The sequence below is a fragment of the Aphelocoma coerulescens genome, chromosome 4 (genome assembly GCF_041296385.1).
Source record: "Aphelocoma coerulescens isolate FSJ_1873_10779 chromosome 4, UR_Acoe_1.0, whole genome shotgun sequence".
NCBI classification, from domain to species: Eukaryota; Metazoa; Chordata; class Aves; order Passeriformes; family Corvidae; genus Aphelocoma; species Aphelocoma coerulescens.
This window is the reverse complement of record NC_091017.1, coordinates 55,805,615-55,833,118: the sequence shown is the minus strand read 5'-3', so window position 1 is coordinate 55,833,118 and position 27,504 is coordinate 55,805,615. Positions and strand designations below refer to the sequence as shown.

The 27,504-nt window shown below is 37.7% G+C and overlaps 1 protein-coding gene across 3 annotated transcripts in view; it reads left to right on the top strand.

The window, feature by feature from the left end:
- N4BP2 (NEDD4 binding protein 2) overlaps positions 1–23,768 on the top strand; it is a 35,696-nt gene extending 11,928 nt beyond the window's left edge. For 2 of the 3 annotated variants that reach the window (XM_069014242.1, XM_069014241.1), the window contains exons 7-19: positions 1,079–1,167; positions 2,154–2,230; positions 4,003–4,158; positions 5,435–7,749; positions 9,138–9,223; positions 9,940–9,982; positions 10,986–11,221; positions 12,610–12,728; positions 14,054–14,192; positions 14,298–14,483; positions 16,672–16,840; positions 18,628–18,751; positions 19,551–23,768. In XM_069014242.1, the coding sequence (XP_068870343.1) occupies positions 1,079–1,167; positions 2,154–2,230; positions 4,003–4,158; positions 5,435–7,749; positions 9,138–9,223; positions 9,940–9,982; positions 10,986–11,221; positions 12,610–12,728; positions 14,054–14,192; positions 14,298–14,483; positions 16,672–16,840; positions 18,628–18,751; positions 19,551–19,596 (3,785 nt within the window). In that variant the 3' untranslated portion in view covers positions 19,597–23,768. The remainder of the gene's footprint in view (positions 1–1,078; positions 1,168–2,153; positions 2,231–4,002; positions 4,159–5,434; positions 7,750–9,137; positions 9,224–9,939; positions 9,983–10,985; positions 11,222–12,609; positions 12,729–14,053; positions 14,193–14,297; positions 14,484–16,671; positions 16,841–18,627; positions 18,752–19,550) is intronic. The other variant, XM_069014243.1, reaches the window with a different exon arrangement.
- The last annotated feature ends 3,736 nt before the right edge of the window (positions 23,769–27,504 follow it).

Here is a 27,504-nt window from a genome sequence, read left to right as displayed (position 1 = left end):
GTTACGTGATACGTATTTATGCCATCACAGAAGTAGTTTTTAATATGTATGGAAAAAGAATATGAGCATTAACTCAGAAGTCATCTGTTCATTGTGTGTTTTGCAATTAGAAATACCAGTGTCTTTGTCAAGAGTATGTTTTGTCCTCAGGTTTTCTCATGGTATGTATTTTGGGTAGTGACCCATTTCTGGAGTGGTTACCTACACCATCTCCCAGAAATACTTCTTCTGAGATGATCCATAATATGCATATGCAGTAAATAGATAATACACAGATAACTTCCTGCTCTTCATTATCTTTTTTTTTCTCTTGTACACTAAATTGTTGTCAAATTTAAACAAAATGCAAAATAGAATAAATGATTTTTTTCCCCTTCTCATAATCGGGTGGGGTTTTTTTGACAGTGACTTGTGCTAAACTCACCATAGAACAATTCTTTTTAAGCTTTTACTTGCTAAATTTGAACCATGATCCCTTTTCTGCTGTCAAATTTCTACCAGTGGAGAAATGAATTAATAAATGTGGGATTCAACAAGAACTGGGATTGTTCAGACACATTGTAACATGGCTACAGAAACATGGTGCTGTGTCTCAAAGCTAGTGATTCTATACATTTCATTACTGTGTATTTAAATTACAATAATTCTTTCGGTTTTTCATATTTTATACAGTTTACAGAGTGGACTAATCTTAAGACTGTTATAAAGCCAAGAATTTTGTATGCAACAAAGAAGTCCACTTTAAGGTGATCATGTAGTTTTTTTAGTTTAATTTACTGATTGATTAGTCATCTTGGTGCATTTTACATCTGCATTTTCATTCCTTGATTATCATACATACATCAATTCAAAAGCTAATGCCATACCTCAGTAGCTTTACATGTGAGGGGGGGATTTCTGAAATAGAGGGCCTTGAAACAGATCAAGCTATGGCAAGAGTTCTTCACACAGTGGTTAATCATTATGGATTATCTATGTAAAAATATAACAAATTCAGAGAATGAGTATTAATATTATGTTCATCCTATTGTAATGAAATTAATTGTATCACACTGTTTTGTACATGTATATTTTTCAGCCAAAGAAGCATTTGAAATGAGAATCTCTCCTATAATAATAGACAACACAAACATACAAGCATGGGAGATGAAGCCTTATGTTACTCTGGTTAGTATTACAATTTGACCAATGTGAAGAGATTATTGGCTTGGCATGGCAACAACATATGTTTTAAAATGGGAGTGTCTGTCTCAGTCTAGCTGCTATTCCAGAAGGAAGTCTGGAGTGAAAAAAAAAAAGGCGTTGCATGGAATCATGTTACCCAGTGTCATGTTGTGTGGGTATCTGAGCATTAACCTGGCCTAGTTACCAAAAGCCAAAGCCAAGTGCTTTGTCCTTGGAGCCAAAAGTTAATACTGTTGAGCAAATGGAATTTTGTTCCTCTTCTATATGATCAGTTATATTAGAAACTATTTTAAAAATGTAATCAGCACTAATGAATGAGTGATATGTGATGCTCCATGAAACTCAAAAACTCAGCTTCATCCTAAATATGACGTAGAGGCCCATACCAGTTGGAGGCTAGAGTTACCAAGTATTGCTAGCTTGCTTGAAGTTCTGCACATGTACTTAGTGCTTTTTGTTGAAGTGATCACACCTTTTCACTTAATAGTTTCTAAATGGACATCAGCACTTTCAGAGTCTACAGCATATTTTGCTATTGATCATTGACCATATTGGTTGGTAGTTAGAGCAGCATTATTTCATGAAATTAGTTCTGATTAACTGAAATAATATATTGGAAAAAGTATTATAATGTAGATCTGGGACTTCTCCTTACCTGTTAAAGAAACACAGCAGAGAGTGTAGTACATATAACTGACAGCTTTTGAGCAGATACCCTACAGAGAAGACACATCATGGCACACATATTTAATTTTACAGTAAGAGATACATATACATGTTTTAAAAAATCTCAGTTTATATAAACTAAATTGCAACACTGAGCAAAAGTGTTATTCCAAATGCTTAATAGGTATCAAAAAATACAAAAAAGCAGCTTTGAAGAAGCAAGCTATGCATATTGTGTGCTTTGTCATAGAAATAAGAAATGGGTGATGTGGCTTGTTCTGTTTCGTGTCTCTTTTACTCAGGCTCAGCAGTTCAAATACAAAGTAATGTTCCGAGAACCAGACACATGGTGGAAGTTCAAACCAAAAGAACTTGAAAGGTAAGAATGTAAAGGAAAATAATATATTAGACAGTATAAGCTGTGATTTTAAAAAAGGTATCACTTATTACAACAGCTAGTGAAGTAGCAAGGTATCTGTCAAAATTTTTGTGACAATGAGTAGCTTCTTAGTTTGGTTTTTTTGATGATATTTTGTGGACTTTTGTATGTATTACAAGATCTTTTGTCACTTCAGTTACATGCAAAAGGTACTGTTAGCAATAGACATTGTGATGTTTTCATTAGAGTTCTTCGCATTTAAAGTGTAGTGACTGCTCCTTTGGGTTCCTGAGGTTGCAAAAATTATGTCAGGCTGGGGCTGGTTTTGCATCCTGGTCTGTTGCTTTAGTTGAAGTGTTTCTCCTGTCTCTGAATTTAGGGCAATCAGCACTTCATGGCCTGAGAGAGACAAACCTCTGTGCATCATCATTGTTGCTTAGCTCTTCTTTAGCAGGACCTTTTATTACTTAGGGCTGAAATAGGCAAAACATAACTCTACATAAGTGAATAACAAAACACAGGAAAACAGAATGAGAAAATTGGCCAGATGCCAGGTTCAAATGTTGTGATCGCTGTCCAAAGTGAAGGTTTATGTCCCTCTGGGGAGGGACTGCAGCTATTTAATATCCTTTTTATGACTTGGATGCTGGGACAGAGTGCACTCGTATCAAATTTGCATGTGATACAGAACTGAGCAAGAGTAGTTTATTCAGGCTTAAGAAGAGATAATTGAAGAAGAATGATACTGTTGTTTTCAGCTACTTTTTGAAAGGTTATAGAGAAGATTAAAAAGAATTGTGCAGGGATAGGACAAGACAAACATCATCAAGTTGGAACTTTTGATTATATAAAAGAAAAAAACCCAGCATTTACTTTGAAGGTGGTTAGGTACTGCAAGAGTTTGCCCAGGGAGCTTGTAGACTTTCAGTCATTTTGGATATTCAGAATCAGACATGAAAAAGCTCTGGGCAACCCAATCTGGCTGTACTTCCTCTGAGTAGGAGACTGAAGTATGTGACTTCCAGTTGTCCCTTTCAACAGAAGTTATTTTGTGATTTTTATAGTATCTGTTGTCATCTGAATTTGCATGTTTAGTTTAAGGTTGGCTGCTTTTTAAGTGAGGTAAGGTAGATTATTTTCTTTCTTAAAATAAAAGTCAAACCTTTTCTTCTGTATTTTCAATTTCTCTTTCACTATGCTTGGCAGGATTCACTTGTTCTACGTGGAACTGCAGCAGAACACAGTGCTAGTTGGTGCTTAACAGAGTTAGTGAAAATTTCTGGCCAAAGGGTGTCAGGAATAATAGGTAAATAGGTTTTCTTCAAGGCTCAACGAGTTCTTAGTTTAGCAAAACCAAAGAAAGAAGACTGAATTCAGAAGCCTTCTGTACCCAGTTAAATATCCTGCGTCGCTGTCAGGATCTGATACAGTGTGTTTTCTGAAACTTACTTGAAGAAGATACATTAAGAACACTTAGATTTTAGTATTATGCAAAACATCCAACTGCAGTACAGGGAGACCAGATGGGGTGGAGAAGTGGAGCAGCAATTTTTCTGATGTATCCTGTTTGGAACTCCTTAGTGCACTGATTCAGAAAGAATTGCTGTTTCGGAGCTTTTCTTCTGGCTCCCTGAATTCTTTGGTTAGTCTTGCTATAAATGTGTTAAATTATTATTAAATTATTCTGTTCTGTCATTGTAATACACAAAACTGAGATGTCTCTTCTTTTTTTTTTTCTTTTTTTCTTTTTTTTTTTTGTTTTCAATTCATAGGAGAAACATTCATGGTGTATCCAAGGAAAAGATCATAAGAATGTTGGAACGGTATGAACGCTGCCTTACTGTTAGAACAATATTGGATTCTTCAGTTCCAGACAAATCAGAAGCTGCTGGTTGGAGTGAAGATCCTTGTCAGGAGGAAAGCCAAAGGTTAGATTCTTTCACTAGCTTTGTAGCATCAAATAAAAGGCTAAATATTTAGCCTTTTAGATTCTTAGAAACAAAACCTGGGTAATAGTGTCAGACAGTGAATGCATTAAAAAAGATAGTTAAGTAACAGAAAAATCCCTACATAGTTTTCTTAATTTTTAAGAATTTCAGGATTTTCAGAAATGAGCAGTCAAGGGATCTAGTCAACTTTCCAATGCTTTTGAAAGCCTCCCATTATGGCTGTGTTACTTTTCAAGAAGCCAATCTTGACTTACTTTCTGTTATTTTAGAAATGTGTTGTTGGATGTGTGCTACGGATACAAAGCACTAAAATCTATAAGTTGCTTTTTAAAAGAATGTAGTCCCAAATAAAAGCAAATTACTGTTTCCAAATTTCTATGTTGATACTAGATTATATCTTTGTGGTAGAATGTGGATTCTTTGTGCAGTAGTAACAGGTTACCTACTTGCTCTTCAGTCTTCAATTTAAACTTGTCTAGGTTTCCATTGGTTGTATCCACAGCTGTTTTGTAGTTGCCAGTCTAGATCGTGCTGTGTATTGTAATGCAGTGTTGTGGCTCAGGATTAGTACTCCCCAGTTCAGTGCTCCCACTGAGACTCTCCCAAACCACACGCTGCTCGTTCGCTCCCCCTTTTCCCATTCCTGCTTCAGCAAAGACATGAGGTAGTATAGAATAACCTCCGGGTTCTGGCCAAAACTAGGGCACATGGGAAGTCAGATTTTATTTCAGTTATTATTTCATTTGGGTTTTGCATGTGTGATGTATTTGAAATGATAATTAACGGAATGTAGTTGATTGTGAGAAACGGTTTGACAAGAAAAGGCACGTTTTCTCCTAGTTAATGTCTAGAGTGTCTTTAGCATCAAGCCAACAGGAGAGAGCAACAGTCATTAGATAAAAGTATATTTACCAGACTTGCTGATCTGCATGAGGAAATGTCTGGCAGCAGACTGCTTTCATACAAAACCCTGGAAATGGGATGAGGGGGGAGATTGACTCCAGAGAAAGTGTTCTTAGCCCTGTGCTCTAGTGAGAAGGGGATACTTACCAAAGAAAGTTCATCTTTACTTCTCTCCTTTTTGTATTGAGGAGTGTTGGAGTTACAGCTAAGTCATAAATTTGTTTTTCTCTCACTAGAAGTAACTAGAAGTAACTAGATTAAACTCTCTAGTTCTAACTGGAGTTAAAAATGTGGACAAATGCTTTAAGAAGGTTTGAAATGGGTTTATTTTTCATTCCAATTTGTCTTTCAGAAAGAGAGAGGGACATTCTGATGTAAAGGAAGAAGAATGTTTTGCTTCTGAGGTGGAGCCTTTTGAGTTAGCTGAAGTTGATAAAACTTCTCCCAGTACTTCTGTAACATTAGAAAGTAGTTGTGATCCTGAGCATTTTCAGAAAGAGGAAAAAGAAATGGAAAATAACTCAGTGGAACATAATTCTGAGAACAGCACTGTTCAAGATGACTTGGAAGTTAATTTATCAGATTGCATCAAAAAAGAGCTGCCCTTGGAGAAGAAAGAAGAAAAGGGATTAAAAATAGAAAAAAATACTGAAACAGAAATGGATGAGGTTGATGTGATCCCAGTTGAAGAGACTGTGAACTTACACACAGGTGGAGCTGAGGAACACAGTGATAACAACATTCTCAAAGTTCAAACTGCAGTTGAACAGTCGGGCAAAATATATATGGAACCAGAATCAACACAAACTACTAACGCAGTGGAACCAAACAGTTTGGCTTTTGACACATCAGGAAAACCAGAACTACTAAACTTTCTGGGTGACTGGCCTGTGGAACAAACAATGGGACAGAGAGTCAAAAGATCTAGAAGACTAGAAAAATCTCCTCTGAAGAGTGATAAGGGAGGTGAAACTCCCAGTCAGCAGCATTCTGAGATAGGTAAAGAGCAAATGAGCCTCCCTGACGCATGTACTGTTGAGAAAGGACATGAGGAAGAAAATCCTCCCTATAGCTGTTACTCTGTTAGTTCAGATAAAGTTACACCAGAATTGCAAATGTTAGGACATTGGCCTGTCTCATCCTCATTAGAACAGAGACAACAAAGGTCAAGGAGAATGAGAAAGACACATTTAAATCAGTCTCATGAAGATAGAAATACTGAAGGTGACATTAATATGAATGCTCTTGAAATTGTTCATGTGATTCATGGGTCACCTGTGAACACTGAAGAGCAACAAGATACAAGGAGTTTGCCTATGCACCAAGAGGAAATAGTAGCTAGCGAAACAGTAAGTGAGGAAAAAACCCAGGAAAGTAAGAGAACAAGGAAACATCACAAATTAGCCCTCACTTTTACAAACAGCAGCTTGCCACATCCCAGAGAAGAGGACCACTTGTCTAAACTTGATGTGGCAGAAGAGAAACAGGACACAAACTTATGTAGGCAAAAAAGTAGCCATTCACAGACTGAATCGCAGGATTTTGCTCTCCTGTGGAGATTAGAAAAGAAAATGCTTTTTCCTGAGACAGCAAAAGTGTTGCATGGCAGGCTAGATGGTTTCAAACCCAAAGACATAGATAATGCCTCAGATTCCCAGGAAAAAATACCCTATCGAGTTACGTATGATAAAAGTACATTCGTGGAGGAAAGTGAGCTTATCAATATTGATGAGTCTGAAGAACTAGATACGCTCTGTAAGCTCTTTGAGTCTGTTTCATTTGAAGCTCTGAAAGATCTGTATGAAAGATGTAACAAAGACATAGACTGGGCCACAGGTCTGCTGTTAGACTCTGATGAAAAGTTACGTAAAGCTGTTGACACTGAATGCTTTCAGGTAAGTGAAACTGAGCCAGTGGTTGCAGACCTTGATTTCAAGGCAGGTACAAATGATGATGAGAATCTCAAAGACTGCAAGCAAACCCCACAAATACTTGGGGCTGGTGATAGCTTTGAGGCTTCAGAAGGCAAGAACTCATCACTCAGCACTGCAGAAAGTAGGGCTACCAAGACAACTGTGACAAGTGCTGGTGCATCTGACTCATTCACTGCTACCTCATTGGATAATTCAGCGGAACTGAAAAATTCTGTGGATTCAGCCCCTAGAACTGACACGAGCAACTCAGCAGCAGGTGTCATTGAGCTGTCCATTTCAGGAAAGCAAAAGGGAGAGAGTGAGAGTCCTCTTGAAGAAACTGAAAATAAGCCATCACTTTCACAACTTGATGCAGGTTTGCCTCTTGATCCTAACACAACTTCTACCAATTTAAAATTTGAATTAAATAATAAAAGTGACAATAACCCTTCAGAAAGCAATGCAGAAAATTCCAAAGGGACTGGTTTGTTACTGGAAATGGTTTGTGCGCCTCTGGTTGGTCCTAGGAGCAATAAAGAACTGGAGACTGATAAAGAAACTCAGGAGAGTTCCAGGGAGATACGTGATAAAGAAGAAGTTGAAACTCCAAGTTGGGCTGCAACTAAAGCCAAGAGACAAAGCCCTATACCAGCATCACATGCAGCCTTCAGTATAGATTGCCTAGAACTAACACTGCCTCCTGAACTGGCACTCCAGCTGAAAGAGATATTTGGACCTGTTGGCATTGATGCAGGTATGATGTAGTTATATACATGTTTTTATGAAAAAAAAAAAAACTTATTTGGGTAGGAAGCCTTTCTTTCTTTGCCTGTGCTTTTTTCCCTTCATGCTTGATTTTTAGGGAATAGATTCTCATAATTCTTTATGGTATTCTTGGTTGTTGTTGTAAAGGCAGAAGTGAAACTGAACATGGCATAAAATATAAGTGCAGTAGTGCTACCTTCTGCCTTTGTCTTTTTGTACATGCACATACTTCAAGATAAAAAGAAGATATGTTGACTTACTTGCATTCTGAGCAACAGGCCTTTGAGCTTATATTCAAACTCTGAAGAGATATTTATGTAATAAGGAATATGCCAATTGTGGCTGATTAGGAAAGAAGGGGAAAAAACCTTTTGGCATCAACAGTTAAGTTGGGGAACAAGAAAATGGTTAAGGGAGATGAAGTGTGGCTGTATACTTAAAAGATGACAACAGACCAGTGTGCTGCCTGATTATGGTTAAGGAAGCCATAAGCAGCTTGAATATGCATCTCAAAAGTTAAAGAATGATAGAAAAAGGAAAAAAGAAAATAGAAGGAATATACAGCTTGATGTTTTCTCTATTTTTCCCCACACTTCTCCCTTTTTTTTCTTGTTTCCGTCTTTGATCTTGAAGATTACTTGAGGTGAAACCCTGGCTACCTGATTTATTGGTGGGTTTGATTGCAGGCCTCTTTGCCTTACATGCCTACCTCCTCAAGAAAAGTGTGGGTTTTATAGCAGGAAAGTGTTTTATTGTGTCCGAATTATGCCCTATATTTTTATTTGATGTGTACATACTTGCTGCTTTTTTTATTTTTGAGAGGGTGAGAAACACCCTTTTTAGGAAAAAGAGCTTTTATTATGATACCATCATAATTTTTGCCCTTTCCTTTAGAGTTAGGGGGATGCTTGGAATTTGTTTCTCTGAGTCTGTGTGTTGGAAAGGAGGGATGTGACTGGTGTTGGGCTATGGTGGGTATGTTGTAAAGGAAAGCAGTTGCCGTGTGGATTGCAATGGAATAGGGGGAATCACAAGTTCATGGATGAACCTGTTGTTTTCAATTAACAATGGCTTTGTAAAAGACGGGTCTGCTAGAAAAACAGAAAACTGGAGGAAAAATACAGTCATCCAGGTAGTCATATTTCAAGAATATACAGTTAATGTTAACTTGTTTCTTTCCTACGTTTTCGGAGCTTCTGAACACCCGAAAAGAATTTCTGTAGAATGCTTTTTTTGTTTTAGAATTTTTTTTCACGCATGACAAGTTTATGTAGAATCTCCAGAGTTAAAATCAGTGAATCTAGGCTGCTGTACTTTAATTGCTTACGTAAGTTTTATAGAATGCTTTAAATGAATATATTCTCTTTGTTCCACAAGGATCACTAACTGTTGAGGATTGTGTGGTTCATATTGATCTGAATCTGGCAAAAGTGATTCATGAAAAATGGAAAGAATCTATTCTGGTCAGTAGATTTCTTGCTTATGATAGATATGGTGTGGCATGCCTGTATCTTGTCAGGCCATTTGTCTCTGTATGTCTTGGTCTAAAGGTGTTATCTTTGCAAGAACATGATAAAATATAATAGTAGTTTGTAAAACGTGTGGATTATATCAGTATGTCGTAAACATTGGAGCTATTGAAAGACATTTTAAGGGATGTCATGAGTGCCTCATCTTGGAAGCAAGATTCTTAAAAAAAGAGGGATCGTAGTGCACAATTTTACTACAAGATTGATGAAAAATTCCACTGGCCAAAAATCCTTACTGTTTTTTTAACCTGTAAAAAGAATTAGTTTATGAATTATTCTCTATACAAAACATCTCCGTGTGCAATAATTGAGATGAGTTCTCTAACCTGTGTTCCTTCCCTTCACAGCTTTCTGAAATTTGGAATGCCTTTTGGCAAAATTTTTGTTTGGTTTATATAATTTAAAGCTATGAAGTCTTAGCAGTGGGGCACGTTTCTCTGGTTTGATGTGTTTTAATCTAGCATAATTCTAGCTTACATATTTCACTTCATAATTATTTTTCCTAAATATATTTCTTTTAAAATATTTAATCTTTGAGAAGTGCTGTGAGACCTTATTTTGAAACTGCTTTAATTAGATGCTAACATTTGCAAAGTTTTCCTGCAAAATTCAAAACTTAAAACATTCATGATTTTACTGTTTTTATTTAGAAGCGTCAGAGGAGAGATGAATCATGTAAGTTGTCTGCAGAAGGTATGTTGTTTATTTGTCTTAATTGTAAAAATACTTAATTTTCCATTATAAAAATATTTAATTATTTGAAACTGAAGGTTGCAAATACTCCATCTGTTGAAAAAGTATGGACTTATTTATTAAGCTAAACTTTATTGCCTTTGGATCCATCTACCAATCTCTTATGGAGGTGTGGGGGAGAGGAGGGAAGTTAATTATAAGCAGAATCACTAGTTCCAGACAAAGCCTATAATTTTGTGTCATTCAGAAAACTTAGAGAAGCTCTAGCTGAAGCAGACAGCTGTTTGGTAGGACTTCGTAATCTCTGTGGCAAGAAAAGGAGCAGGCAGGAAATTACTAGCAGAGTAAGATTTCTGCAGGTGAGTAAGGGAGGTCAAGAATACAACATTCACATGTTGGTCTTGTCAGAGATGATTTTAGCAGGAAGGGGGATGCCTTGTTCGAAAAGTGTTAACATCTCTTGCGGTCTGGTTTTCGTTCGGCTCCCAGAAGAAATGTCCCTCTATGGCAGAACCCCACTGCAGATTTGGATTGCAATGTGGGTGCAAACTCTTCACTCAGTGACCAAACAGTGCTGTTGCCATTAACTTGTAGAGGCATAGAACCAGACTGTTAAGCATCTGTCCTTAAGTTGTAGAAGAAAGGCAGGTAAACATAATATGAGTCAATGATTCTTTTATGAAAGCAAACACCCCCCCACTTAATGTATGTGCAAGGTAGTTTACAGCTGTAAGGAATGTCTTAGCACTTGAAAATTTAGTGAGGAAGTCTGATCGTTTTGTTTCACGAAATAGATAAAGATGATCAGTCAGTCTTTGGAAAATGGAAGTGAAGAAGGTGAAAGCAATGTGTTGGTTTCTGTTTTAGCATTAATAATCTTCTTTTAACAAAACTCAAACTGTATAGGTTGAAGAACTTGTGTTAATTATTTTGGCATTGCATGTATATATATGCTAATAAATGTTTTGTCACCCTACTTTTATTGCTTTTGAATGTCCTACAGTGATTCAGCGGATAGATACAGATGACTCAGAAGCGCTGTTATCTCAGAATGCAGACAGTAAAATACAGAAGAAGAAAACAAGCTGGGCTGCAGACACGTCTCATGATATACAGACGAAAACCCCAGCAACATCAGACGTTTTTCCATTTATGGATCATTGGAATGCTCAGATTCAGAAAGTTTCTCTCAGGCAAATAATTTCTGAAGAAATAGCGATGCAGGAGAGACAGGACCTGGTATGGATAGCACCAGTTTGTTATTGTTGTTTAGATTGATTACTGTTAGTGAAATAGAGTATGTCTTATTTGGTGACTCAAGCCTGTGCTGCTAATAACAGCTTGAATTTGTGAGACAAATGCACGCCAGTTAGTATTGTTGATTACTGTGATACAGGAGTTTGCTTGTGGTTGATGGTCCTTTCGATTGTTTCACAAACAGACTGTGCTGCATTTCACTATGCAGGTTAGCATTTGTGTTTGGTTGAATTGTTTTTTGATTGCTCAGCTAAAAGAAAGATCAGTGTGATCTTCCATGCTTTTTATTGTGACTGCAATACCAAAAAAAAGTTCTTAGTTGGCTCCATGCCTTGTTTGTTTAGAAGTGTACTGAATTGGTTTTAATATTTTTTTTGTAAGGAGAACCCACAACATTCCTAACAGATGAGACATTAAAATAAGTACTTGAGGTTAATCTCAAACAAGTTTCTGTACCCACTTCTCAGAAAACAGTAAATCTTTAATAGATTTTTACTAGTTCTTTGTTTTCCACACAGAGTTCCCATACCCTGCCTGTTTGGCTTGTGCCTGATACTGCCCTCTACTGCCCCACCGATGTTCAGAACAGGCATTCTTATTTGTAAAAGTCTCCGATAAGCAGCTGTCCTGAAGTAGAAGAGCTTTGAACTGGTGTAGAAAGTTGGATGCATTAGCCTGTACTTTGAAAATGGCTTGTAGATTCTTTCTTTGAACTGCATGTATGTGCCCTACTGATAACAACTACTGTCATGTCCACAGCTTTATTTTCAATTTCGATTCATGGAGCTTGGCTGTATTTTGACCACTTTTTTCCTTTTTTATAAAAAATCTAAATAATTTGAATGATCAGTCCAATTTATTCTAAGCTATAATTATGTCATCTTCTCAGATGACTTCACAAATTAGAATAGTTATTACAGACACAGCTTCAGATACACCAGACCAAAATTGTTTATGCTGCTTAATAATAAAGTGTTGTTTTCAACCCCTGGCCCTCAGTATAGAGAAAAGAGGTGGACTTTGCACAAGCTTAGCACTGGACTAGATGGACTAGCAGGGAATAAATTCCAAAACTTAAATCCCTCCTAAAAAATTCTTCTTTTACTTTGTCCAAATTATGAGGGAGCTCCAGCTGCATTACTTCAAAAGACTGCAGAGTACTGCAGTGGCATATAATACAACTCACCTGTCCGTACTTTATGCTGATCAGTGTGGCAGGCTGATATGGCATGTTGTCATTGCTGTGGGTGCATACTGAGTAGATACTTTTTAAATGGTAACAAATAATGGTAAAGTTGGATTGGCTCCACCTTTACTGTATTTTGTTTTAATCGAGAACTTGTAATATATTTCTTTTGTCTTCTGGGTAGAATCGTGTTCCTTCTACAGCTAGAAAAGACTGTGCTGCTAAACTAAAGGAGAAGCAACTTTTTGAGATGTTTCCAACTATTAATCAAAATTTTTTAATGGATGTCTTCAGGGACAACAAGTAAGAAATCTTTTTACTTCTTTGTAAAAATGGTACTCAGTAACAGTTACAGTCGTAAATATTGAGAGTGAAGGTACTACTAAAGAATGGCTTTTTCCAAACTAGCACTTTTTGTTAGCCTAAATAAAGGCAAAACTAGCTGGTCTTAAAGGTAAAAAGGGTATAAAAACTCTCAGTTTAGACTAATTTCTTTTTAGAGGGGAATAGGCATTGTCTTTCACTGGGAGAAGAATATCTCTGGCTATTGACCACTGACTCACTGTCAGTGGAACTGCGTATTTTCTCTAGAGCTGAGGTTTAAATCTAGTGGGAGAAATTAGTGGGTGTGGTAATAGTCGGTTCACAGAAAATGGCATCTGCCCAAGAGGAAAACACTACCATCACCTGATGTTACCTGTGAGTACTTTCCTGATTACTACAGCAGCTCTGAAGGAATGAGCCATCTCTCCATCTCTTCCTGCTGACTTTCTCCTTCTCTCTTCTGAATTATATTTCTGGGATATGTGTCTGCCTTCTTAAATCCAAGTTTCTGAGAAGTGAACTTTCTTTTTCAAGAGAAACATCTTTTTTCATCCTCGGCCTTTTGAATGCCAGTCTCTACATGGGGGTTTGCATACCTACTTGTCAGTCATGCTGCTTGTTCAAGTTGTTATAAAAATCTTTCCTGTTTAAAATATATCCTTCATCCATTTCTATAACTCAAACATTTCACCATCTCGTTTTTCACATTCTAAATTGTCTTCATAGTGTTGCCTCTCCCAAAGTCTGTCTTTACTTTTGATCAGTCTGCTCTTGTTAGCTTACTAAACAGCAAGGATAAAGAAGAAAAAGGGCTTATTAGAAAGCTGATGGCAGCTGATGTCTTACTTAATTAAATTTGATAACAAAATTTGAGTAAAAATACAAGGATTTTTCTTCATTAGGGTTTCAGGAAACTGAGCTAGCTTTAAATTAGTTTGAACTATCTAACCCTGACCAGAGAAGATTTAAGATGAACTGTATTATCCAGCCCAAAGAGCAGCATTTATTAATGTGTCTTTGATTAAGGTAGGATGCAATTTACTTTAGTGTGTCATCTTCCTTTTAATGTTCAAGTGCTCCTCAGTTATGTTTCAGTCAACCAAGACTGCATGTGTGTTGATGCCAGTAATGCCCTACTGCAAGGAGTCTGCAAGCCTTTCTGTAATAAGCTGGAATATTCCATTCCAGTGTTTATTTTCATTGTAATCTCTTTCTGTAACAATATCAAGGTTTGTAATAATTTAGATAAATATAGCAGCTGTTAATATATTTCTAAAGTCACAGATTTTATTTATCCCTTACAGCTACTCTTTAGAACAAACTGAACAGTTTCTGAACTGTGTTCTGGAGGCAGATCCTGTAAAAACAGTTATAGCTCAAGAAAATGTTCAGCAAAATGAAATTGTTTCTTCCAACAGTGCTGCAAAGAACCGTGAGAAGAAGGTATTGATATATTTTTTTAAGCCATAGTTACAAACATAGCCAAAACTGTGCTAATGAAAACACCCTACAATGCATCCGTAACATCAACAATGCAAATTCCTACAGGCAAAAAAAAGTAAGGAAGAGGATGAGCCTTTGAATGAAATGTTTCAAGACTTTGAGTATCCACAATATGATGATTTAAGAGCAGAAGCTTTTTGTCACCAGCAAAAAAGACAGGAATGTTTGAAGAAGGCTGGGGAGGCCTATCGCATGGGTATGAAGCCTGTGGCAGCATTTTATGCACATCAGGTAAACAATAATACTGTGCTTTTTGTCTGAATTTAGGGAGGTGCTTAAACACTGAATTGGAACTGATAAGGAAAACGTCATGCCTACTAGAGTTGCTGAATTTGGTCGCTGTTCCCTGTGTGTTACACTGTAAATAACCACAAGTAAATTCTCTTTCACTAGTAATGATACTGGCACAGGAAGCTAACATAACCAAATTTGGTGCAAGACGTCATGAAAGGTCTAGTGCTTAGTCACACATGCTCCTTTGTCCTAGATCTCTCTCACATTACATCACATCACATACTTGTAAACACCAAGATTTGTGTCCAAGTGGTCTGGCCCGGTTCACTGAAGTGTGACATGCACTGCTACAAACAACGTTTTTTGAATCCTCTGTATATGTTGGTGCTGAACTGTTTTTAGACACATCTTCTGTACTTTATAGGAGTCAGACAGGTATTAAGATGTCATCTTTTGCTTCATCCTCCATAAATCTTGGGCAAGATTGCTGCCTGCTGTCTTCGCTTCTTCATTCTGACTATCTTTATGGCTACAGTCTGTCTTGGGTTGGGATAAATGAGGTGTGTATGTCATGCTTTTCACGATACATCTGGTTATGGAGTGTAGGTGTGCTGCTGATTGGTCTTGTGTGCTCTGGCCTTGGAGCACAGGCTCTCTGGTCTGCATTCAGGCACATTTCTCAGTATGTACCCGTTTGAGTACTGCTGATTACTGCTGTTGATCATACTCTTGGTTTTAAGTATCAACTGTTCTTGTAATCAAAGTTCCTTTACATTGGTTTCTTGGTGCCTTCACAGGAGACTCCTCCATTGACACCACTCTTAAAAATTCTGTTACAAATATCTTCAAAGGCTGTAGTTTTTCCCTGATCTAACAGCATATAAAAATTTCATAAGAATTCACATTGTAGAAGCATTTAATTCTAAACTTTGAATTGTATTATGACAGAACAAAAACGTAATAATAAATAACTTGAATTTGCTTATTAAAAATGTTTTCTTGCAAGTGGTATAACTCTAAATGTTTAGATTGTTACTGTGCATGTAGGAAGTACTGATTATCAATCTTTATAATGAACCTTTTATGTTCTGTATTCATATATTCTTGAAGTTTTGAGAGATTCAAAACAAAGATGTGCAGGATTTTAAATAGAAATGTAATTCCAAGTCCTGTCTTACTTTTGTTCTTATCCATAAGAACAAATACAATCTATTGTAAATCAGTTGAAATTTATTTATTATATACTTTCTTTTAGGTAATAAAAAAGCAAACCAAGCTACCTTTATTCATAAAAAATACTTTATGCTTGATGGCCTTTGTCTTGGGAATCCTTTGCAAGTGAGTTACAGAGCTGCTGTCTTTGGTCTGACACTAATGCACTTCAGATGATCCATTTTAAGAAAGTTTAAGACAGACTGTCACTTTTGTTCTCTTGAGCCTTTGTCAGTCCAATACCTGGAGTTAAAACTTCCATTCCTTTTCAGACTGTGCCTACAGATCTTCAACGACATAATTTGTTGCTTCAGTCTCTCAGATATTATCATTGCAAGGTTCACAGGAAGGAGTTGGTACTTGTTCACTCTGTAAGGTGACTGACTGTACTGCTCTTTGCCCTCATTCCAGAATGGACTTACTGACCTTGTCAGTCATAAAAGATGCCAAAAGTATTAGAAGAGATTATAGGCAACTATTAAAAATGTTTTACCCTTGTCTTGTCTGAAATTTCAGGAATGCATTTGGAAGAATTAACCACAAATACAACAGTCAGCAGGTTTATCTGTTGGGCAGTTTCTCTGACACTGTTTCACGATAATTTTAGCAAAATACTTGCAGAAAATAAAAATATTGTTAGGAAAATAAATCTGCAACTCAGCATGGAGTGTAACTTTTTAGCTTTTGTAAAGACCTTACAATTTTGTGCGTTTTCTGCCTTTTTTTTCTCTTTGTAAGGCTTTTGTTATAATGTCTTCTTCGTGCCAGCTTTGAGTAGTTTCTCACAAACAGATTTCATGAAATCTTCTTGTGAGTAGGTCTCACTGAGCCTCTTGCAGAAGTTCTGCTAGAATTAAAATTTTACTGCTTCAAACTTGAACTAAAAGCACCCTGCCAGCGCTGTCATTTTGAAACCAGTGTGGAGCTTAGATTATTTCTCGGTGTATAATAGTCACTGTGCTTTTGAATAAAGGGTCGGCTTCATGAGCAGAAGATGAAAGAAGCCAACCATGCTGCTGCTGTGCAAATTTTTGAGAGAGTAAATACTTCCTTGCTGCCTATGAATGTGCTGGATTTGCATGGTCTCCACGTGGATGAAGCTGTGAATCAGTTGTCCAGAGTGCTGCAGGAAAAAAGTGAAGGTAGGGTTTAGGTAATAATTCTTGCCCCCTAAAAATTATTATCATTTTCTATTAAGAAATCATGATACATGGCAATATTAGAGGGAATGAATGTACTTTAATAACATGTATGTTAAAAACAACTAGGCTTTGTGTTGTCTTGTTTTCAAAGTAGCCTGGTGGAATTACTTTTCTTTGACATGACAATGATTCTTTTTGCTTTCTGTCCTCCCCTCTCCCCCTACTTCTTTGTAAGTCATTTTCTTCCTTCTGTTTTATCATTATTATTATTATTATTATTATTATTATTATTAAATACTTGGGCTATCCTTCCAGACATTTTTAACTGAGGTAATGATGCAAACATACGTGTCAGCATTGCATTGCTTTGTCACAACTATGTTGCTTTTGTAATCTTAAAGAAAATTTACTGTGTTGGAATTTTAACCACAGTGATATTGTCTTCAACTTCTACATGAAAGTGTGTGATTTGAGCTACGTTGCAGAAACTTCAGTATCAGTTTGTTCACAACATCTCTTGAGATCAGAATACTGCTGCTTCCAGAAATGTCACTTCAAGCAGTTTTGCTTGAGGGCTCATTTTTTCTCATAGTGTAATGTTCAAGTACTTCATGACTGTTCATGCTGTAAAAAGAGACATTTTCTGCATTACTAGTTTACCCTCTAAATTTAAGCATACTGGGAATGCTTTTATAAGAAATTTTTCTTATGCAAGGTACTGCTGCACAAACCTGATTTTTTTGAATCAGCTACTCCACAGAGTATAAATAAAAATGTTCAGTGAGGCCTTAGATAACTCTTTCTTTCAATATGCATCAGAGAGAATTACCTACAATGACATTTGTGTAATTTAAACTGTAGCCTAATGCTTTTTAGAACTAAATTTCCAGAACTGCACTTAAAGCAGGAATCCTCAAATTGATAGTAGGGGCTCTCTGTTTAGTCCATTCACCTAAATTTAAAAAAAATTAAGTTAATGTCACTGTACATACATGGGAAAAGGATCAATACTGGGAACTTTTTTTGCAGGCAGAATTAAAAGTAAATAAATATAAAACCTAAATAAAGTTATGGTGGGGGGAGAGTAGTTGAAGAAAGATGTAATGTGAACTGATAATTCCAAACTGGCAAATCTTGACTTGTTGTGAGAATCCAATTTAGTTTATTTTTTCCTCTTTTTCAAATTCTTCATCAGTTTAGGTTGCTGTTATCTCTGGGAAGATAGCTATTTCTTTTGTTAGCAGGGCTAGGTGCTCTAATAAAACTCATGGAATGTGTTGATCTGTTGATTTCCATGCTTCAGCATAGCAGAAGATAGTCCAAACAATGTGACATAAGTGTCAAAAACTGAATTTATATTTTCTTTCTTCTTCATTTCTTTATTCAGTAAAATCTTATTTCTTTATTCACATTAATTTAAGATAAAACATGAAACAATACATAAAAATTCAGTATATTACACCCACCTCTTTTAATTTTGCAATTTATATCACAGGATGTAAATTCCAATTGAATACTAGATGACAGAAACAGTAAAGCTTCTATGAAATTAGAAGGATTTTGTGATGATCACAATATGCGTATTGCACGCAGTCTAGATTTGAAGAGTTTGACTTTTTCAAAATGGGGGAAAATTGCTGTTTGTATCTAAAATATACCTACCAGCACGAGAAAACAAAGCTCTAAATGACTAGTGAGAGTTTTCAGAAGAATGCATGGAAGGGTTATACTGAATGCCAAGTCTCTGCTGAGGAAAACTGTAACCGTTACAATTCCTGCTGTTGCAGAGTACCAGCAGACTGGTGGTAAACCCTATCTCAGTGTTATCACGGGAAGAGGAAGCCATAGTCAGGGAGGAGTCGCTCGCATCAGACCAGCAGCTATCAGATACCTCACAAGCCACAACTTCAGGTGAGTTTAGATTTTTGTTACTGATAAATTTTTTTCTTAACCCACATTTAACTAACTGAAAATTGAAGTTTAGTTTTAGAATACTGTTAAACTACTACATAGATTAGGGCAGGTCTGCTGTTTCAGATTAAATAAAGTCTGTTGTTTCACAAATCCACTGCAGTTGTGTAGCACCTATTAAAGGTTAGATCTTTCCTCTGAGATAGTTTATTTATTTATTTAATTATATTATTTAATGAATTATTTCCATTCAAGATGGCTAGCTTTACTGTGAAAAGTTGTTAATCCTGCTTTTTCTTGGTTCCCAATACTTGCATTTGTGCTCAGTTTATGAGGGATAGCAATTTAGCAAGTCTAGGCTGGCACCAGTGTGTTTGCTGCTTTTTATATAGAGCAATGTAGGAAGGTGAGCATGAAGGTGAGACTCAGAAATAGCAATGACTTCCCATTTCCTTGTTACCTTCTACAGAATACAAGGGTGAAAATACATTTTGAAAGAAGAGGGAATTAAAGGGGAGCAGGAGTAGAGGAGCAGAATGAATATAACCAAGAATATTGAGGAGCTTTTTTTTTTTCTCAAATCTCCATCTTCATCACCTGTTTCCAGGTCTTTGTATCTCCAGACCCTGTAAAATCCTCCTTCAGAGTCACATCCGAGGACATGATGCTGATTCTCCCTGACTCACATGCACACATACTTGACTGAGAACCTTACCACTTTCCTTATGTTTGATGAGAATTGAAGGTGATGGCATTGCATATAGTTTATGTGTTCAAGCTTCCTTTTCTTGTTTCATAGGTTCACAGAAATAAAACCAGGCTGCCTGAAAGTCATGCTGAATTGAGGAGTTGTGGAAAGAGGAATATAGAAACTGAGGTGTCAGATGACTGCCAGATAACAGAAAAACCCCACCATGTTTTGAACAACTGCACTGGTATTTTGTAATCTGTTTTAAAGGATGCTATTTTATTAGAAGTGGTCTCAATTTACAGCAAGTGGTTTTGTCAGTATGTTTCCAATAAATTTTTGTGTGGAATAGATCCTTTTTTGAACCTGCAAAAGGAAGACACTTGAAAGGATTTGAAGTCTCAGAAATGCAGATTAAGAATTTCGCTGAGAAATACTGATGTTTTTAAGGGAAGTTAGGGTACAGTTTTTAGTATAACTGTCTTCTTAGCATACCCAATCTGTCTTCTGACCCTCACACATTTTGATTGCTGTGGCTTCTGTATTTTTAAAACATATTACCTTGTACAAAGTTATTTTGTAATTCAGAACTTTGTGCTAAACCCTTCAGAAGAGCAAAGGAGAGGTTGAAACTAGGCAACTACCGGTATTTCAAATCCAGTTATATCTGAGTGCTGAGTATTTGCAGGTTTCTTCAAAAGTCTGGTGTCTTTTTAGTGGTTATGTTATGATAGGTTAACCAGTTCTGTTATCCTTACTACATTCTAAACTTCTCCAGACATTGAAGGAAGGTGCATGTAAGGCCTGTGCATTAAGGCCAGCTGTGTGTTAAGTAATTTGGCAGATTAAGTGTGATGAGTTAAAGGGAAAGACACAATGCTGTAGTTCAGTCTCTTGGAGATCCACCTACTGGATTAAAATAGTTGCTTACTTTGTGGCTTTTTAAATGCAGCAAATGCAGTACTGTTTCACTTTACAAATGTGTAATAGTGATGTTTTCATTCTTTGTGTATTGTTTGGTGATTTCCTTGTAGAAAATACGATCATGAGACATTTCTAATGTATTTTTAATATCAAAGTGAATGCTAATATTGCAGTAGTAATTTCCTAACTGGACAATCTGGGAATACAAAAGTTACTCTGATTTTGGTGGTGTTGCATCACCATCTAGAAAGATCTGTGTAAAAAACCAAAACAACATTAAAAAAGCCCCAAACAAAACCCTTCAAAAATGAAATATAAACATCTGTATTTAGGCAAGTGTTTCCAGTAAACAATCAGAACACATTTTTAATAGAAATTATCTTCTAGAATGCATTGCTATTTTTATTTACATCTTTGCCTCCTGAAAGGCATATGAATTTTTGTTGTAAGACTTTTTCAGAACAGGTGTGAGTTGTGTATTAGGAATAATATTAATAGATTAAGGATTAATGTGAGGAGTTTTTTAATTTTTAACCACTTTCCAGTAAATTTAATCCAGGAACTACATGCACATAGAGTTTGTATATGAATCCATATGTGTGTGCAAGTTCTGCAATTTGTATGCATGAATACTAATAAACAAAGAACTTCTGTGAGAAAAGCTGTCCACAGAAATAGGTTTCGCATGAAAATGTGTCTGTATAAGTTGCTGACAAGCTGAAAGACATGATGTTTCCTGAATGTATCTGTATTTACTCTAATACATACACAGTGACTGATGCATGGTAGACTTAAAAATGAGTTTGTCATGCTTCAACAGATACAATAATCTTTTCCTGGTGATTTCAAGTGGAAGAATAGCTTGAATAATACTTAATCAAAGGGACTCTTTCTATAATAATAGACTGCCATAATAAGTTTATATTTTTAAATAGTTAACTCATCTGAATTGTGTCCTTTCTCTCTCTGTGCTGCTCTGGTAACCACTGGGTGAAATACAAAAGATCTGTGGTCCCCAGACAGCACTAGCAGAGCTGTTTCTGCCACTGCATGATGTCCCGTGTGGTGAAGCCCACACTCCATCCTCTGTGACAGTGCCTACAGTGGGCCGAGATGCCATTTAGGCACTTGGCCTCAAGACAGTAGTTCAGACTATCAGCTGTACAGGGCTGCAAATGCTAGAATTGTCTCAGCGGAGCCAAGATCTTTGTTTTGGACCAAGGAACTTCCTTCTGCTCCTGAACAGGTTTTCCTTAGTGCTGCTGTTTATAACAAATGGAGTTACAGCTCTCTGGGACAGCTCTTTGCAGTATAGTCCCTGTTGGTTGGCCTGAGTGGCTGTTGTGTATTGAGCTGCTTGGGTGCCCAAGCCCTACAGAGATGTGCCTGTAAACAAGGAAGTGCCAACACTTCTGGTTGTTTTGGGAGGCAGCCTGATTCACTCAGCATATTCACATCATTCCCAACATGGACAAAGACAGCTTAGATTTAAGTTCAAAAGACACGCAGAAAAAGTTGTTGTCTTGCCCATCTGTTCATCATAATCTAGTTGACAGCTTTACCCTGGAGATATGAAACACAGCTTTTTGCCTTCTTCTGGCTTAGCAAGTGGATGATGTTGATGATTGCCCTTGACTCTCACTTCCCCAGAAAATGCTCTGACCAATGTGCACAGGAGTATTTTTGAAGTCGCCACTTCCTGAGCCTCTGTCAAAATTACCACTGCAAGCTAAAAGTGCAAGCTTAAAGGGACAAAAGAGATTAAAGAATTCAAAACACATAAACAGTCTTTGGAAGTGGGCTAGGACTTTTCAGAAAGGAGCTGTTCCTGGTGAGCTTCAGTGTCCTTCTGTATTATTTTTTCATCTCTTAGTCCTGTTTGGATAAATACATTAAAAATGTTCAGGGTAAAATCAGCTCTACCCAGTGCTAGGAGAATTTTCTTCACTCTGTCAAAGTCAGCAGAGAAATACACAGCTCAAGAGCAGTTTGGAATACTTTTCCCTCTTCTTCTCTTCATTGACCTTTGGGGTACAGGTTGAGGTTCACAAACATACTGTCAATGCCCTGCCTGGAATAGATTGGTCATTCACCTAGCATACATTGTTTGACTACCAGCTGAACTTTGATGGCGATGGTGGCTTAAAATCATAACGCTGGCAGAACCAATCTTGCCTCTATTGAAAATAGTGACAGAGCCTCTGTCAGTTTCAGCAACTCAAAATGAGGCACTGCAGTTCCAACTCAGAGAAGACAGAATGATCCTCTGAAGGATCTCAAGCATGTGCTTAAAAGCTGTGCTGAGCTGGATACAGAATAGATCAGAAGATCAGTGCACAGAGTAAAAATAAGTAGAGTTTTATCAGTAAGGATCTTCATGCCTTCAGCTACTTGCCAGTATTCCAGAAAAACAACACTGGAGTTCTTTTATTTCTCTGACTGGTTTTATAATGTATTCTGGGATTAATTCTTTGAAATATAATTATTTCAAAATGGTATTTCGAAGTAGGTTACGTTTTAGAAGTTCCAGCCATTCTGATGTCTCTTGCAGTTACATTGGTGAGAATCCATGAGAATCTTGAGGTATCGTGTAAATTCTGTAATTTTAAGATACTTAAGATAGCAGTATTGCCACCAGCACTCTGACATAATGTGCAACTGTTAAAATATCTATTTTGTGTACCACTTTCTATTCTATTCTATTCTATTCTATTCTATTCTATTCTATTCTATTCTGTTCTTCAACAGCATGTGATTGTGACAAATGGTAGCCTTTAATATGTGACTTTTGGTGTCTTCTTTTACAAAACATTTTAATAGTTATTCCAGGTTTTAATTTAGGAAAATTATCATTTTTTAATATACAAAATTAATGCTTGTGTAACATTGATGAGTGATCTTAGAGTAAAAAAAAAAGGCCAGGGGTGCAATGAAGAAAGTTGTCTGAAGTAATGTGACTGTTGAAAAGCATTTCAGTTGATTGTGAAAGTAGTAGGGCAAAAATGTTATTTTCAAAAATATTTCAGGATACCTTAACAATACTTAATGACTTTGGCTTTTGCTTTTAATATCATGTGGTACATCCCCCCTCAAAACCCAACCAAAGGCCAACTGTTCATGCTATTTCAGCTAAATAAACTGCAGAGGATTAAATTACTATATGTGAATATGCATGTGAAAAAACCTAGTATTGCAGCTACCAATTGTAAAAGCTGTTAGGACCAGTACATTGGAAGATACAAATTTCTATTTTTAAATTAAAATTTAAAAATGATTTTTTTATTTGTATAAAGTTGTACTTTTGCTGTTAACTATAATTTTGTTTTTTACTGAAATAGTTTTGTAATTTGCATTTAGAATTTCTAATGTGAAAAGGAATTTACAAAATCTAGTTTAATAAAGGACTTTTGCCACAAGTATAGCCTTCTGTCTTTCCTTGGAAAATTATGTTTCGGCTTGTATCAAATTTTTTCAAATAGTAGTCTTGGAGTTCTGCATGAAAGCCACTTGCTTGACTTCAGGATACCATCTGTAGGGAGATGAAGCAACCATCTGCAGGCATAAAAAGGAACAGATTTGTGGCCTGAATTTCAGTGTTGCAAGTGGGAAGCTGAATGCTCAAATTACTGAAAATGAGGGTCATGGTTTCAGATTTTTTTTGGCCTGAAGTAGCTGAAGAGATGCTGTTCTAGGCCAGCTTACTCATGAGAGAGTGAGAGCAGTGGTGTGTGTCAAGGGGAGGGGCCAGTCTGACCACTGGAACAACGGGAGTTTGGGGGAGGGAAGTGTTCTGGATAGAGCCCGTAGGTCAGGGGCATTTAGAGGCCAGATCCTGAGGAAGCACAGCGTTGTACCGTGGTGGATACAGAGCTAGGAATCCTGGCTTTTCCCAAGCCTGCCCTGTTCTGGTCAGGTGCAGGTTGTTTCCTGTGCATTGTCCTGGAAGTGTGGAACGACACCCGAGACCAAAGTGCTGGCTGGAGTCTAACCTATTTTATTAGCTCAGTTTCAGGACACTTGCTGTCACCCAAGATGACTCGGGCAAAATCATTCCTGTGACTTCATTGCCTTGCAGCTTGGGTTGACTGCAGAAACAAGTCAGGCTTGTGCATTTCCACAGCAAAGCCGTAACTCATAAGCTGTTCAAGAGAGCAGGGAAAACAGGTTTTGGGAACACATGAAAGCTTGGCAGATGCTGGTTTAGGTCTGACATGGCTGATCCTGAACCACAGTTATTAGGCCACAGCACTGGTAAATGTCTGGTTGGTTGTGTGCTCCTTACGTAGAGGACTGCCTGCTCTGGCAGTGCGGCTGAAGGTCCAGCTTGGGCATTAGTCTCTCAAATTGTGATGTTTTAAAGTGGAGGTACCATTGCTGGACTTGCCTTCTGTCTGGGGCAGCTTAACTCCTATCCTTGCTAAAACAATCCATCCTGACTTACCAGCTTCTGTTTCAGTTCATGCCCTTTTTTCCTGAGTGCTGGTATAGTCTTGAGCAGCTCTCTGCTTCCAGCTGGGAGTTTGCTCTTCAAAAGCACCCTGGGGATTTCTGAGTGTCTTTTTCCCTATTCAAATAAGAGCAATAGGATACTGTAGTCTGTCCTTACTTAGGAAGATTATTTTAATTTAAGATTGAAAACTGTAGTGTGGTAAAATAAAAATATGGCTTGAGACTAACAGGTTTTTAGCTCAAATTAATCAAGCATAATTAAATGTGTCTGCTGGTGGAACATGTCAGGTAGCTTGACATTAGGTGGTGCCCTTGCCAATGGCACAGAGTGATAGTGGCAGCAATTCTTACTGTACCCCTACCAGAGCAGAGTTGTTTCTCTGTATGACAGGTGCTAAAGGATGTTATTACATATCACGTGCTGTTCGTTTCTTCCTCAGAGGGAGAATACTGTATTTGGAGTATTATCTTGGTGAATTTTTTCTTCTTTACAGATGGGTGGGGTAGAGTAAGTTTTCAAAATATACTTACTGCTCTGTGCTAGAGATGGGCAAGACAAGTTCATTTTTGCACACAGGTTTGAAGATGGTATGTCGAGGTTTCTCAATCAGCTACCCTAGGTTGTCTTTTGTAGGTTGGATGCTTGGACAGATCAGTCTGTTCAAAGACTGACACAAAGGCATTGTGCTGTCTGGTGAAGTTCAGTGCCACCGTGGATGTTGCTGGTGGCACAGTCTTCTTGAAAACCCTGATGGGGAAGGATCCCCTTGATGTTGGTTGACTTCCTGCATCATGGGGCCTGGCTGTGCTAGCAGTGGCTTCTCATTAGTTGCCATCATTAAGTTTCCTTTTTCCTTCTGACTTAAGTGGCTTCTACATGGCAAGGATCAGGGAAGCAGTGTCTTTGAGGAGAAGCTCAGAGAACCTTTCTGATGAACAGTGCCTGTGTTTGTCCTGAATGACAGGAACTTCAGAGGATCCAAGAGTCTTTATCACTCTGGGCCAGCCTGCCCTGTGTCCGGGACTGCTGGAGAGGTGCTGAATCTGGTCTGCAGCCTTCCTCTCCCACACCTCAACTGAAAATTCATTAGGGAGAGATGGTGAGGGAGCCTAGAGAGCATGAAGATAATCTGTAAACTGTAAGAACCTTGGGAAGATCTATGGAGGCATGTGGATCGGCCATGCCTGAGGGGCCATACTGCCAGGTGCAGGCATAGGCCCTGAAAGAGCTGTGGGGAAGGCTGGCTGCTGGATCCAGACAGTACCAAGAGACTGCTGTGATGAAGAAGAAAGGCCTGTTATAGCATGAGGGACTTTATGCTGGAGGATGGATGGTAGCACAGAGTAAGGGCCTGGCAGTGAATTGAGAGGATGGCAAACAGTAGAATGGAGCTGCAAAACCTGATAGGAAAAGTTGAGTGGTGAGTGGGTAGTGCAGAGGTATCCAGAGACCCTGAAGGGCTGCCAGGACCATGTTGCAAGGAGCCATGCGTGGGTGGGGCCCTACTGCTGGGGCAGCCCCTTTCCCTTAGCTCCAGCAGGGCAGTGCTATCTATCCGAACCAGCCTCTCAAAGCAGCCTGTCACTGGCATACACCATTCAGAGGGCTTGCTGAATTAAATGTAGTAGATAGGGCTCAGCATCCTTGTTTTGTACCGTGTTCAGTTCTTTTAGCTTTACTTACGTAGCTTTCATATTTTAAGAAGTGCTACGCAGATCTTTGTCTTGACCGAGAAAAAAACCTCTGTTGCAGACTTTGTGGGTGGGGTGAGGAAGACTTGCAGTTTTGGTGATTTTTGGTGAACAAATAAGGGACTTTTAACATCCATTCCAGAACGGACATTTTGAAAATCCCTGCCTCTTCAAAGGTTGAGAAAAGCAGCTACATATGCCTAGTGCCACTAGAGACCTGAGACTTTTATGCTGTCATGCTGTGTGATCTTTAACTCAAGCTGTGGAAACAGAAAAGGGTGGAGGAGGACCACAGGATAAAAGCCACCAACTTGCTTTCTTTCCTCCCTATTGTCCTAAGCTGCTTTGTGTCTTCTGTGTTATGTTGGGTCTAAAACTTGATTTGTATACTCCTTGTGAGTAGGGAACATTTTTTCATATGGCCCAGAAAAAAATCTTACATGACTTTGAGGAATGCTAAAGTAATAGCAAAATATTAAATGCTGATGCATTTCCTTGGTGTGATTAGGATGTGATATCTCTAATTTTTTGGGGCAGTAAACATTTGAGTGTGGCAGTGCTGCAATGATAGTTTTCCTTCTACAAGCTTGATAAGCAACTGCATGGATCAGTGTTATTTTTGTATTATCTTGAGAAACAGGATTCTCCTTCATAGACATCTGTGGCTAGTCATACACACTGGCCAGGAAAGCAAGCAGTGGAAATCCTCTGCCAATGCCACATATTTAATCAGTTTGGTCTGTAAATGGAGAAATGGTAGCCCCATGAAGTTGGTCTGTGGGAGCTCTCCATAATAGTGTTTGCTCTGTGTCAGCTAACTCACAAGGCATTGCCTTGGATTCCTGCCTCTAAATCAGGGTAAAAGTAGTCTTCCTGCCCTGTGTGCCCTTCTTGCCTTTTCAGATTATCTCCTTTTACTGTCTTGCAGTGCCATATAGACAAGTTTGGGCGTTTATCAAGATAGCCATGTAAAGTAGCTACTTTGATATGCTGTAGAGAG